Genomic DNA, 14,659 nt, shown 5'->3' with positions numbered 1-14,659 from the left:
ATTTTTCCACAAATGGTGCCATGTGATAGTCTGATTACTTTAGCTTTCAAGGCTTGGAGAAGAAAATCCCTAAAATTTGGATATTTACACATCCTTCATTAGTTTTTTCCTCCCTTTTTTTCCCCTTTAATGGTGTCAGAGCATCAAGGAACTGAGGGGTCCATGAGGGCAGCCTATAGAGGCAACTTCTCTGATGTCCGCCAGTGGGTACCTGCCTGGTGTTTATGGCAGCACGGTATATGCTCTATATTGGATCCAAGCCCATGGCCACCCTGAGAGCCCTTGTGAAATATTATCAGTTCATCTTGTAGAGAAATGAATGGAATTTTAGCCTCACCTGTGACTAAAATGAATTCCAAAATGAACATGATAGCACATCTGTGCCAAAGTTAGGTTTTATTATTTGTACTTACCTTTGTTAGATTTTATATGATCTTCGTATTATTATTTATCATCAGTATTTTCTACACAGTGATTTGCTGTCTATTTTATGTCTTTTTTCTTTTTCCATTGTATAATTATCAAGTGAAGCAGGATATGTTTTTATATATAAATATATATATATAAATTATTTTCTGATGTTCTGGTTTGCTGGATATAATTTGCTTTTATAATTTTAGTTGTAGATGTTGTCCTCTTCTAATTTTCGAAGTTTTATTTGCATCAGTTCAGCAGTAAATAAATTATATGCACATAGGTCTATTTTTCTAGGGCATGAATTTGAGCAAGAATCCTTTGTCCAAGTAGCTTACAGTGAATTTGCATATGTGTGTGGGTACCTGTGTAATGTGATCATTGTTATGATGGATTGACAGTGCAAAGTGCTGTGGGGACACAGTGGAGAGGCACTTGGCTAAACTTAGGGATTCAAGGGAGAATTTCTGGAAGAGTTGTTGTCTGAGCTGGGTTCTCAGGAGTGATGAGAGTTAGGTGAGTGAAAATGGGAGGGACTGTTGCTCTTGTAGGGAACAACTGGAGTAAAGATGAAGTGATCAGGACCTCAGGGAAGTGATGAAGAGAAATCTAATGTGCAGCCGGATCAGTGCTGACATGCTGTGTGTTAAGAATTGGGTGAGAGGAATCAAGTTCAACACTGTGGAGGGTGCTCAGCTCAGCTCTGTGTACAGATAGATCACATCTCTGCCGGAAAGCAGAGATCTGAAGGGAAGCAATCAAAGCTAGCAATTCCAGTGGACGAGAGCAGTAGTATTTCTGTGTTGTGGAATAATCATTCACTATTTTTATGAAATAAAAAAAATCTACTTCAAAAATTTGATTTCATCTGGATAGCAAATAAGATCGAACAAGAACGTAACCCAAAAGATATTTCAAGAATTCAACAAATTCAAAGACCAAATGACCAAAGATTTTGACACATTGAGACAAGAAGTTGCATCCCACAAAGATCTGAAAAACACAGTAGAATCCCTCAGTAACAGAATGGAGCAAGCAGAAGAAAGGATTTCTGACATTGAAGACAAGTTTTTGAACACTCCCAAACTCTCAAAGAGGAAGAGAAATGGAGGGCAAAAACAGATCACTCTCTCAGAGAGCTCTGGGATAATTTGAAGAAAACCAATATTCGTCTTATAGGGATCCCTGAAAGCGATGAAGTGGCTTCATAAGGCACAGAGTCTCTTCTCCATGAGATTATGAAGGAGAACTTTCCAGACATGCCAAGAGATTCTGAAATTCAGATAGCAGACAGTTTCAGAACTCCAGCACAACTCAACCTGAATAAGACATCTCCCAGACACATCATAATCAATTTCACTAAAGTTAATATGAAGGAGAAAATTCTGAAAGCTGCCAGATGAAAGAAAACCATTACCTACAAGGGGAAGAATATTAGAATAACTGCAGATCTCTCTGCTGAAACCTTTCAAGCTAGAAGAGGATGGTCATCGACTTTTAATCTCCTAAAACAAAATAACTTTCAACCCAGGATCCTATACCCAGCTAAACTGAGTTTCATTTATGATGGAGAAATTAAATACATCAATGACATTCACATGTTGAAGAAATTTGCCATAACTAAACCAGCTCTCCAGGATATTCTCAGACCTATCCTCCATAAAGACCAGTGTAATCCTCCACCACAAAAGTAAACCCACCAAGAAAATTTTGATCACATTTCAACTTCCATAGTCGCAAAAGGATTAAAAATGTCCACCAGACTCTCGAAAGGCTTATCAATATTCTCAATTAATGTGAATGGTTTAAACTGTCCTTTAAAGAGGCATAGGTTGGCTGACTGGATACAAAAACTCAAGCCAGATATCTGCTGCATACAAGAATCACATCTTACATTAAAAGACAAATATAGTCTCAAGGTGAAGGGATGGTCATCTATATTCTAGGCAAATGGAAAGCATAAAAAAGCAGGCGTTGCAATCCTGTTCGCAGACGCAATTAGGCTTTAAACCAACCAAAATAGTTAAGGCTAAGGATGGACACTTCATATTTGTTAAAGATAATACTCAATATGATGAGATCTCAGTTATTAATATTTATGCACCCAACCAGAACACACTTCAATTTATAAGAGAAACTCTAACAGACATGAGCTACTTGATTTCCTCCAGTTCTATACTAGTTGGAGATTTCAACACCCCTTAAGCAGTGCTGGATAGATCCTCCAAAAAGAAGCTAAGCAAAGAAATTTTAGATTTAAATTCAACCATTCAACAACTGGACTTAACAGACATCTACAGAACATTTCATCCCAACAAAACTGAATACACATTCTTCTCATCAGCCCATGGAACATACTCCAAAATTGACCACATCCTAGGCCACAAATCTAACCTCTGCAAATTTAAAAAAATAGAAATTATTCCTTGCATCTTCTCAGACCATCATGGAATAAAAGTTGAACTCAATAACAACAGGAATCTGCATACCCATACAAAAACATGGAAGCTAAACAATGTTATGCTGAAGGATAGATGGGTTATAGACGAGATTAAGAAGGAAATCACCAAATTTTTGGAACAAAACAACAATCAAGACATGAATTACCAGAACCTCTGGGATACTGCAAAGGCAGTCCTAAGAGGGAAATTTATAGCACTGCAACCCTTCCTCAAGAAAACAGAAAGAGAGGAAGTTAATAACTTAATGGGACATCTCAAGCAACTGGAGAAGGAAGAACACTCCAACCCCAAACCCAGCAGAAGAAAAGAAATAACCAAAATCAGAGCAGAACTAAATGAAATTGAAAACAAAAGAATCATACGACAGATCAATAAATCCAAAAGTTGGTTTTTTGAAAAGATCAATAAAATAGATAAACCTTTGGCCAACCTAACCAGGAAAAAAAGAGTAAAATCTCTAATTTCATAAATCAGAAATGGTTATGATGAAATAACAACAGACCCCTGAGAAATTAAAAAAATCCTTAACGAATACTGCAAGAAACTATACTCTCAGAAATATGAAAATCTGAAAGAAACCGACCAATACCTGGAAGTATACCACCTACCAAGACTTAGTCAGAACGAAGTGGAAATGTTGAACAGGCCTATATCAAGTTCTGAAATAGCATCAACTATACAAAATCTCCCTAAAAAGAAAAGCCCAGGAACAGATGGCTTCACGTCAGAATACTACCAAACCTTTAAAGAAGGACTAGTACCTATACCACTAAACCTCTTCCAAAATATAGAAAAAGAAGGAATTACCCAACACATTCTACGAAGCAAACATCACCTTGATCCCCAAACCAGGGAAAGACCCAACAAGAAAAGAAAATTATAGACCCAATATCACTAGTGAATATTGATGAAAAAATACTCAATAAGATCCTAACAAACAGAATCCAACAACACATCAAAAAAATTATATACCATGACCAAGTCAGATTTATCCCAGGGTCTCAAGGCTGGTTCAATATACGTAAATCTATAAATGTAATTCAACACATAAACGAACTAAAAAATAAGGACCATATGATTCTTTCAATTGATGCAGAAAAAGCTTTTGATAATATCCAGCATCTCTTCATGATCAGAACACTTAAGAAAATTGGTATAGAAGGGACATTTCTTAAACTAATAGAGGCCATCTACAGCAAACCCACAGCCAATATCGTATTGAATGGAGTTAAATTGAAATCATTTCCACTTAGATCAGGAACCAGGCAAGGTTGCCCATTGTCTCCATTGCTCTTTAACATTGTAATGGAAGTTTTAGCCATTGCAATTGGGGAAGAAAAGGCGATCAAGGGTATCCACATAGGGTCAGAAGAGATCAAACTTTCACTCTTCGCAGATGATATGATCATATATTTGGAAAACACTAGAGATTCTACTATAAAACTTTTAGAAGTGATCAAGGAATATAGTAATGTCTCAGGCTACAAAATCAGTACCCATAAATCTGTAGCCTTTATATACACCAACAATAACCAAGCTGAAGAAACAGTCAAGGACTATATTCCTTTCATAGTAGTTCCAAAGAAGATGGAATATTTGGGAGTATACCTAACAAAGGATGCGAAAGATCTCTACAAAGCGAACTATGAAACTTTAAGAAAAGAAATAGCGGGCGGTGCCTGTGGCTCAAGGAATAGGGCGCCAACCCCATATGCCACAGGTGGTGGGTTCAAACCCAGCCCGGGCCAAAAACTGCAACAAAAAGAAAAGAAAAAAAAGAAAAGAAATACCTGAAGATGTTAACAGATGGAAAAACATACCATGCTCATGGCTGGGAAGAATCAACATTGTTAAAATGTCCATACTACCCAAAGCAATATATAGTTTTAATGCAATTCCTATTAAAGGTCCATTATCATATTTTAAAGATCCTGAAAAAGTAATACTTCATTTTATATGGAATCAGAAAGAACCTCAAATAGCCAAAACATTGCAATAAAAACAAAGCAGGAGGAATCACGCTACCAGACCTGAGACTGTACTATAAATTGATAGTGATCAAAACAGCATGGTATTGGCACAAAAGCAGAGAAATAGATGTCTGGAACAGAATAGAGAACCAAGAGATGAATCCAGCTACTTACCGTTATTTGATCTTTGACAAGTCAATTAAAGACATTCAGTGGGGAAAAGATTCCCTATTTAACAAATGGTGCTGGGTGAACTGGCAACCTATAGAAGATTGAAACTGGACCCACACCTTTCACCATTAACTAAGATAGACTCTCACTGGATAAAAGATTTAAACTTAAGACATGAAACTATAAAAATACTTAAAGAAAGTGCATGAAAACTCTTGAAGGAATTGGCCTGGGTGAATATGTTATGAGTAGGATGCCCCAGGCCATTGAAGCAGTATCAAAAATACACTACTGGGACCTGATCAAACTAAAAAGCTTCTGCACAGCCAAGAACATAGTAAGTAAAGCAAGCAGACAGCCCTCAGAATGGGAGAAAATATTTGCAGGTTATACCTCCGATAAAGGTCTAATAACCAGAATCCACAGAGAACTGAAACGTATTAGCAAGAAAAGAATACGTGACCCCATCTCAGGGTGGGCAATGGACTTGAAGAGAAACTTCTCTAAAGAAGACAGACGCATGATCTACAAACACATGAAAAAGAAGCTCATCATCCTTAATCATCATTCAGAAATGCAAATCAAAACTACTTTGAGATATCACCTAACCCCAGTAAGAGTAGCCCACATAACAAAATCCCCAAACCAGAGATGTTGGCGTGGATGTGGAGAAAAGGGCACACTTCTACACTGCTGGTAGGAATGCACACTAATCCATTCCTTCTGGAAGGATGTTTGGAGAATACTTAGAGACCTAAAAATAGACCTGCCATTTGATCCTATAATGCCTTTACTAGGTTTATATCCAGAAGACCAAAAGTTAGAATATGACAAAGACATCTGTACCAGAGTGTTTATTGTGGCCCAATTCATAATTGCTAAGTCATGGAAGAAGCCCAAGTCCCCATCGACCCACGAATGGACTAGCAAATTGTGATACATGTATACCATGGAATATTATGCAGCCTTAAAGAAAGATGGAGACTTTACCTCTTTCATGTTTACATGGATGGAGCTGGAACATATTCTTTTTAGCAAAGTATCTCAGGAATGGAAGAAAAAGTATCCAATGTACTCAGCTCTACTATGAAGCTAAATTATAGCTTTCACATGAAGGCTATAACCGAACTATAGAACAAGACTATGGGGAAAGGGAAGGGAGGGGGGAGGTTTTAGTGAAGGGAGGGTAATAGGTGGGGCCACACCTACGGTGCATCTTAGAATGGGTACAGGTGAAACTTACTAAATGCAGAATACAAATGCCTACATACAGTAACTAAGAAAGTGCCATGAAAGCTACGTTGAACAGTTTGATGAGAATATTTCAGACTGTATATGAAACCCACACATTGTACTCCTTGATTGCACCAATGTACACAGCTTTGATTTAACAATAAAAATAAAAAATTAAAAAAAAAATTTGATTTCAGAAGAAACTGTGTTTTTGATTTCTCATTAAGCTATCGAAACAATATTCATATTGTGAAGAAGAGTCTTTTTGTTTTTCAGTAAAGTAGTTCCTTCTTAACTAAACATTTCCTCAAGAAACAAATAGGAACTATTTCACATTGAGCTTATTTAGGCCTCTCTCTCTCAGTGCATATACATGTATAAGGGCTGTCTGGAAGTATCCAGCTTTTTTGGTACTATTTTTTCATATAACATGGCTGGATACTTTCCAGACAGCCTGTGTACATATAAGTGTGTGTACACCTATATAAATATGTACACACGTATATAAACATTTTTGAATAAAAGGAGCTGTATTTTGCATTTATCGTGTGACCTTCAGTGAGAAAATGCTTGCTGAGAATTTCAACCTAATTATATACTGTTTCTTAATTAAAACTGTAAATTTAATAGTAAGTTAGCAGCATTTTTGCTATTTTGACATTTCCATTTCTAATTTAGGTGATACAGTAGTATTTCAAGATGGAGTAGCTACCGTCATAATTGAAGCTAATGATGATCCAAATGGTGTTTTTTCTCTGGAGCCTGTAGACAAAGCAGTGGAGGAAGGAAAGACCAATGCATTTTGGTGAGCATATTTGGGTAAAGCAAATTCAAAATTGAGTGAAGCAAAATAAAATTGCTAAGTATGTAAAAATTTGAAATAATTGTTCATTTTTCACCCTTAAAAAAATTGGTCAAAAATTGAACAATTTGAAAATTGGCAGTCTGAATGGACGGCAAACTTTGTTTATGCTGTTGCCACTTATCTTTAGAAACCCATCCACCCTAGCTGGGAAGCAGAAATTACTCCCCACCGTCCTCACCCAAACTTCCATCCTTGTCAGAACCGAGAAACTGAATTATCCAGGGTCTGCAGGAACTCTTCTCTCACATGATATGTGATTACTCTCACCTGGGACTTTGCTTTATAAAAACCTCTTACCATTTATCATCTAGATATTTTTTGATTGAGCTTAGAATTTGTCTTTCAGCATGGCCTTTGAAGAGAAGACTTTTAAGAGTGCTTTTCTTATTAAATTTTTACCTCATTCTTCCCTTCCCATGAGATTCTTCATAGTTGCTCAGTAGTTCTGGCTGACTGGTTTATTTAAAGATAAACATAAATAGTACAGTTCTAGGGTAACACAGAAAGCTCTCACTAGGATTAGATTCACTACTTATAAATTTTTCATACAGATTAATTTTCTTTAATTTGTTATATAGGATTTTGAGGCACCGAGGACACTTTGGCAATGTTTCTGTGGCTTGGCAGCTGTTTCAGAATGATTCTGCTTTGCAGCCCGGACAAGAGTTCTATGAGACTTCAGGGACTGTGAACTTCATGGATGGAGAAATAGCAAAACCAATAATTCTCCATGCTTTTCCAGATGCAATTCCTGAGTTCAATGAATTTTTTATTCTAAAGCTTGTGAACATCTCAGGTGCTATGTTTTTCTAATTCTAATTTTGCCACAAAATTCTGCATTTTATACTAAACAATTACATTTGTATACATGCCATTGATGAAGAAGTGTGTCTTGATTATCTGATTTTCAGTGTCTAAGTGCCCTCCTTTATTGTTATTTGTTTGTTTGTTTTTTTAGAGACAGAGTCTCACTTTGTTGCTCTTGGTACAGTGCTGTGGCGTCACAACTCACAGCAACCTCCAGTTCTTGGGCTTAGGTGATTCTGTTGCCTCAGCCTCCCGAGTAGCTGGGACTACAGGTGCCCGCCATAACACCTGGCTGTTTTTTTTTGTTGTTGTTGCAGTTTGGACGGGGCTGAGTTTGAACTCAACACCCTCGGTATATGGGGCTGGCACCCTACTCACTGAGCCACAGGCGCTGCCCTTTATTGTTATTTTCAACATTTTTTTGGTGTACATGTCTTAGCTTAGTTCAGTTTTATGGATGGAAGTTTATCTTCATCATCAAACTTATAAACAGATTTTTCCCACATCAAATACGTTGTCTCCAACAAAACATAAATGGAAAGTAGAAAGTACAGATTCATGGGCACTTAAAGCTTAGTCTATGTGTCATAATTTAAGCATTCGATTTTCCCATCTGTTTTGATTTTAAGCACAGGAATTAAACCTCTCTAGTTCATATATATGTTCTCTTTTCATGCTTGACTGATTATTAATAAAGTTATGCTGAACCTATGTTTTTTGATATCACGCCACTAAGAATGTGGTGAAAGCCATTTGGTGACACTATTGTTCATTGATGAGTAAAATATTTAACCAAAAGTTTGTTTGCTAAACAAATTCCTTTTTCTTCATGTTATACCAGAAATGCTTGCAATTCGGGTTGCTCACTCGTTATGAATACTCTATTACAGGTGGATCTCCAGGTCCTGGGGGCCGACTAGCAGGAGCCAACCTCCGGGTGACGGTAATGATCCCATTCAGTGACGATCCGTTTGGAGTTTTCATCTTGGATCCAGCGTGTTTAGAGAGAGAAGTGGCAGAAGACGTACTCTCAGAGGACGATTTGTCTTACATTACCAACTTCACTGTTGTGAGGCAGCAAGGTGTCTTCGGTGATGCGCGAGTAGGCTGGGAAATACTGTCCAGTGAGTTCACTTCTGGTTTGCCACCAATGATAGATTTTTTACTGGTTGGAATTTTCCCCAGCACTGTGCATTTACAGCCACACATGCGACGTCACCACAGCGGAACAGATGCTTTATACTTCACTGGAGTAGAGGGTGCCTTTGGGACTGTTAATCCAAAATACCACACCTCCAGGAATAACACAATCACCAGCTTTACATTCTCAGCTTGGGTGATGCCTGATGCCAATGCGAATGGATTTGTTATAGCAAAGGATGATGGTAATGGAAGCATCTACTACGGGGTGAAAATTCAGACCAATGAGTCCCATGTGACACTTTCCCTTCATTACAAAACTTTGGGTTCCAATGCTACCTACATTGCCAAGACAACAGTCATGAAATATTTAGAAGAAAGTGTTTGGCTTCATCTTCTAATTATCCTGGATGATGGTATAATTGAATTCTACCTGGATGGAAATGTGATGCCCAGGGGAATCAGGAGTCTGAAGGGAGAAGCCATTATTGACGGTGAGTGTCATCATCATAACCGGGACAATTGAAAGCTGAAGTTTCTAAAATTTTGTATTTTTATAAATGCTAACAGGTATTTAAAAGTCCTGTTTCTGTATTTGTTGGGTTTTGTTAAACGAAACTACGTGCCTTCCAAAACCATGATAAATTCTGAGTGATGTAGAAATTAATCTGGCAAAGCCCTTGGAAATAGGCTCCCAGGGAGAGAGGCACAACAGATCAGTGCAATACATTATAGGAAGAAAGAAAAAAATTAGGAAGGAGGGACATTTGTCCCTCTGGTGGGTAGTAGGAGCGATGGTGATTGATATTGCAGGCAGAGTGAGTGACTATGTAGAAATGTGAAACAGAATATTGTATCTGGGGAACTGTTGCTGGTTCAGTATTGCTGAAGGCAGAAGGTCACATTAAAATGATTACAGGGTTTATAGTATCAGACATAAATTGGTGAATTCTGTGTAGTGCTTTGAAGAGATAATCTCTGTTGGCTTTAAGCTGGATGGTACGTTTCCTGCTTGGGAAACATACAAATATCCGTCGTCGTTGTTATAGTCACCATTCACTCCCAGATCTTCCATCCTGTGATTTAATTCTGCTTTGTGTTTGGTAGAGGTAGAGATAGAACTATAGCTTAAAGCAGGGGTCCTCAAACTTTTCAAACAGGGGGCCAGTTCACTGTCCCTCAGACCATTGGAGGGCCGGACTATAGTTTAAAAAAAAAAACAAAGTATGAACAAATTTCTATGCACACTGCACATATCTTATTTTGAAGTAAAAAAACAAAACGGGAACAAATACAATCACACTGCCTCATGTGGCCCGCGGGCCGCAGTTTGAGGACCCCTGGCATTGGAATATTTTCCTTCTGAATCTCCTGCATTAGATATTTGGTTATGTATATTTATTCCGCCTAAGAAATTGTAGGCAAAAGAAACAAGATGCACCAATTTCTATTCCAGCAACTGTGCTTACAGCACTTAGTGGCATTAAGTTCACCTTTTGATTGTGTGAACACATATATGTAATCTGTTAACCTTGGTTCCTTTGGTGATGGTTAATAATGGTGCAATGGGAATGGAAAAGACTTCAGGAAATGAGAGTTGGTGTTTCTTTTTTCTTTGTGGCTTACTGCAAATAGGTTGTTTTTATAATTTTTAACTTAGAAAGAAAATTTTATTTTTATTTATTTATTTTTAAAATTTGAGAAGAGTGTTACTCTGTCACCTTGGGTAGAGTGCTGTGGCATGATAGCTCACAGCAACCTCAAACAGGGCTTGCGCAATCCTTCTGTATCAGCCTCCTGAATAGCTGGAACTATAGGCGCCCCAATGGAACTATAGGCTGCCCCAATGCCCAGCTAGTTTTTCTATTTTTAGTAGAGATAGGGTCTCATTCTTTTTCTTTCCTTTTTTTTTTTGAGACAGAGCCTCAAGCTGTTGTCCTGAGTAGAGTGCTGTGGCGTCACAGCTCACAGCAACCTCCAACTCCTGGGCTTAAGCAATTCTTTTGCCTCAGCCTCCCAAGTAGCTGGGACCACAGGTACCTGCCACAACGCTCAGCTATTTTTTGGTTGTGTTTGTCATTGTTGTTTGGCAGGCCTGGCTGGATTTGAACTCGCCAGCTCTGGTGTATGTGGCTGGCGCCTTAGCCGCACAGGATCTTATTCTTACAGAGGCTGGTCTGGACCTCCTGAGCTCAAGCAAGGCCACTCTTCTTGACCTCCCAGAGAGCTAAGATTACAGGTGTGAGTCACTGCACTTGCTAGAAAATTTTAGATGTATATATTTTTAAAGTTATTGATGAAATGTGGTACCTTTTATATTCTAAAATATTTAAAACTATACATATCATAAATGTACAGGTAAATGAATTTTTTAAAACTTAAAATTCATTAGTTTTAGCATTCATGTAACCAGCCCCCCCATGACCCAGAGTATTCCAGAAGCCCCCTTTGGCTTTTCTACAATCATTGACTCACAACCCTGCCTCCATACTATTGTAAGAACCTCTTACATTTGTAAGAACATTAGATTAGCTTTTCCTGTTTTTAAATTTATGTAAAGAGAGTTGAGCAGTATGTACAGTTCAGTGTCTGGTTTCTTTTGCTAGGTATTGTCTAGGAGGTTTGCTCATATTTTTGTCTGTTTTAGATATTTTATGCTCGTAACTATATAGGGTTCCATTATGTAACTATAACACAATTTATTCATGCTGTTTTTAATTTCTGTTTGGGTGGTTTCCAGTTTGGGCCTATTATATATAGTATTTCTATGAATATTCTACATGTTTTTTTGATGAACATGTCTGCTGTATTCATTCCTATTGAATACATTTATTCCTAGGGATAGAATTGTTGAATTACAATGTGTATATGTTCATTTTTAGTAAGTAACTGCTCAACAGTTTTTCAAAATAGTTGAACCCATTTACACTCTTATGTCTGGTTATGAGAGTTCTATTTCATCAATACTTGCCTTTTCATATCTTTAATTTTAATCATTGCAGTAGGTTTATAATTGTATCTCATGGTTTCAAACAGAAATTTTTTTTTTTTTTGGTAGAGACAGACTCTCACTGTACCGCCCTCGGGTAGAGTGCCGTGGCGTCACACGGCTCACAGCAACCTCTAACTCCTGGGCTTACGCGATTCTCTTGCCTCAGCCTCCCGAGCAGCTGGGACTACAGGCGCCCGCCACAACGCCCGGCTATTTTTTTGTTGCAGTTTGGCCGGGACTGGGTTTGAACCTGCCACCCTCGGCATATGGGGCCAGCGCCCTACTCACTGAGCCACAGGCGCCGCCCTCAAACAGAAATATTTTTAAAGAAATAATTATATGGTCAATGTAGGAAAATTGAAAAGTACACATAGAAAACAAAAATAACAATTACTCAAATGCTATTATTCAATAACCACTATAAACATTAAGTGTACTAGTTTTAATATTTTCTATACACTATATATATATTTCAGTATTTTTCTCTTTTATTGTCAATGTAATACATGTCTATTACATAAAATTTGGAAAATATAGGATACTATTAAGATGCAAAGTGGGGCGGCGCCTGTGGCTCAGGGGGGTGGGGTGCAGGCCCCATATGCTGGAGGTGGCCGGTTCAAACCCAGCCCTGGCCAAAAAAACTGCAAAAAAAAAAAAAAAAAGGTGCAAAGTGAACATTACTATATTCCCTATATTGCGAAGGAACCACTCTTTTTTTTTTGAGACAGAGTCTCACTTTATGGCCCTCGGTAGAGTGCCGTGGCCTCACACAGCTTACAGCAACCTCCAACTCCTGTGCTTAAGCGATTCTCTTGCCTCAGCCTCCCGAGTAGCTGGGACTACAGGCGCCCGCCACAACGCCCGGCTATTTTTTGGTTGCAGTTTGGCCGGGGCCGGGTTTGAACCCGCCACCCTCGGTATATGGGACCGGCGTCCTACCGACTGAGCCACAGGCGCCGCCCAGGAACCACTCTTAATATATTGGCATCTTTGTAACTTTTTTAGTTTGAATGATGTGGCATTGTAATTTTAGTTGAAACTAAAATTAGAGATATAATGATCATGTTTGTTCCAGAGATTATTCACAGAAGCAAAGCGCCGATAATCCCCAAATTTCATAGTGCTTTACATTTATAAGGCATTTCCAATACACTGCCTAATTTGCACTTCACAGTAATTCAATATATTAAAGGGGTAAGGAAATAGAAGTCAGAATCAGTAAGTAAATTAGCCAGTGTCACACAGTGCAATAATAAAGGATACTTTTTTTTTTTTTTTATGAGAATCACTTCCAAGACTTAGATAAACATCTTAGTTGAGTTACTAGAGAAGGAACAAGTAAAGAAGTGAAAATCTGTGAAATTCTGAAAAGGGCTGTTATTGAGTTTATAGTGTCATTGTTGAGCTGTATGTTATTGTAAAAAAGATTCCCTATGATCCGCAAATAATGTTGTTTCTGAAAGAAATACTTCTATTTCTCTCTCTTTTCCATTAGTTGTTTGGATAAAGAGACATATTTAGCCCACAGAAACTTTTTTCCTGACTTCTCAAAACCGTAACTCAAGACAAGTTTTAACACATTATTTTTAAGTCTTTCTTCCCATTCGAATACATTTACTAATTTCTTTAATATGAAATATCATAAATCCCAACGATTATGGATTCTTTTTTTATCATAATAGAAGCTATCCTTTATCTGATTGTATATTAGTTACACAAAAGTTTTATTTATCCAAAAATATATTTCACTAAAATTGTTTTGCTTTCTGAATCACACAGTTTAGGACAGGATAGTTGTAGACACTGTGACATCTAAACCATCTCTAATTTCAGGTCCCGGAACCCTGCGCATTGGGGCAGGGGTTAACGGCAGTGACAGGTTTACAGGTCTGATGCAGGATGTGAGGTCCTATGAACGGAGACTGACCCTGGAAGAAATTTATGAACTTCATGCCATGCCTGCGAAGAGTGATTTGCACCTCATTTCTGGATATCTGGAGTTCAGACAGGGAGAAACCAACAAATCATTCATTGTTTCTGCAAGAGATGACAATGAAGAGGAAGGGGAAGAATCATTCATTCTGAAACTTGTCTCTGTGTACGGAGGAGCTCGTATTTCTGAAGAAAACTCTACAGCAAGATTGGTAATACAAAAAAGTGACAATGCCAATGGCTTGTTTGGTTTCACGGGAGCTTGTATACCAGAGGTACGTAGTGAGCTTGGAGAGTTTTAGAATTAAAAACATTCATTGTAGGTGGATTTATTTTTGGATATGGCTTGCTTTCATTTGGTAAGATTGCTTGAGTATCTACTCCAAGTCTAAAAATATGCTAGGGCCAGTGGCTGCAAAGATAAATTACAAGGTTCGTGCTCTTAGAAGTTGAATCAGCTTCATGAGCTGATAGAAATTAGCCAATGAAACTTCAGCAATTAGCTTTGAAGTTAATGGCTTTTCAAAGAGTATATAATTATTCTCCACATATAATTTACTTTTGGCTACTGTCTTGGACACTACATGTTTTAGTAAATTAAATAATACATATTGAAAGCTTGTATGAAGAATTATAATTGCAACCTTAGTAAATTTTTTTTTGGTATTTT

The 14,659-nt window shown here is 37.8% G+C and overlaps 1 protein-coding gene across 1 annotated transcript in view; it reads left to right on the top strand.

Annotated features, from left to right (window-relative positions):
• ADGRV1 (adhesion G protein-coupled receptor V1) overlaps positions 1-14,659 on the top strand; it is a 669,001-nt gene that overhangs the window by 89,877 nt on the left and 564,465 nt on the right. Inside the window, exons 18-21 of the mRNA XM_053586729.1 lie at positions 6,929-7,055; positions 7,694-7,911; positions 8,813-9,556; positions 13,891-14,264. Of these exons, the coding sequence (XP_053442704.1) occupies positions 6,929-7,055; positions 7,694-7,911; positions 8,813-9,556; positions 13,891-14,264 (1,463 nt within the window). The remainder of the gene's footprint in view (positions 1-6,928; positions 7,056-7,693; positions 7,912-8,812; positions 9,557-13,890; positions 14,265-14,659) is intronic.

The sequence above is a fragment of the Nycticebus coucang genome, chromosome 1 (assembly GCF_027406575.1).
Source record: "Nycticebus coucang isolate mNycCou1 chromosome 1, mNycCou1.pri, whole genome shotgun sequence".
Lineage (NCBI taxonomy): Eukaryota > Metazoa > Chordata > Mammalia > Primates > Lorisidae > Nycticebus > Nycticebus coucang.
Note: the sequence above shows the minus strand (reverse complement) of the source record. Positions and strands in the feature narration are given on the sequence as shown.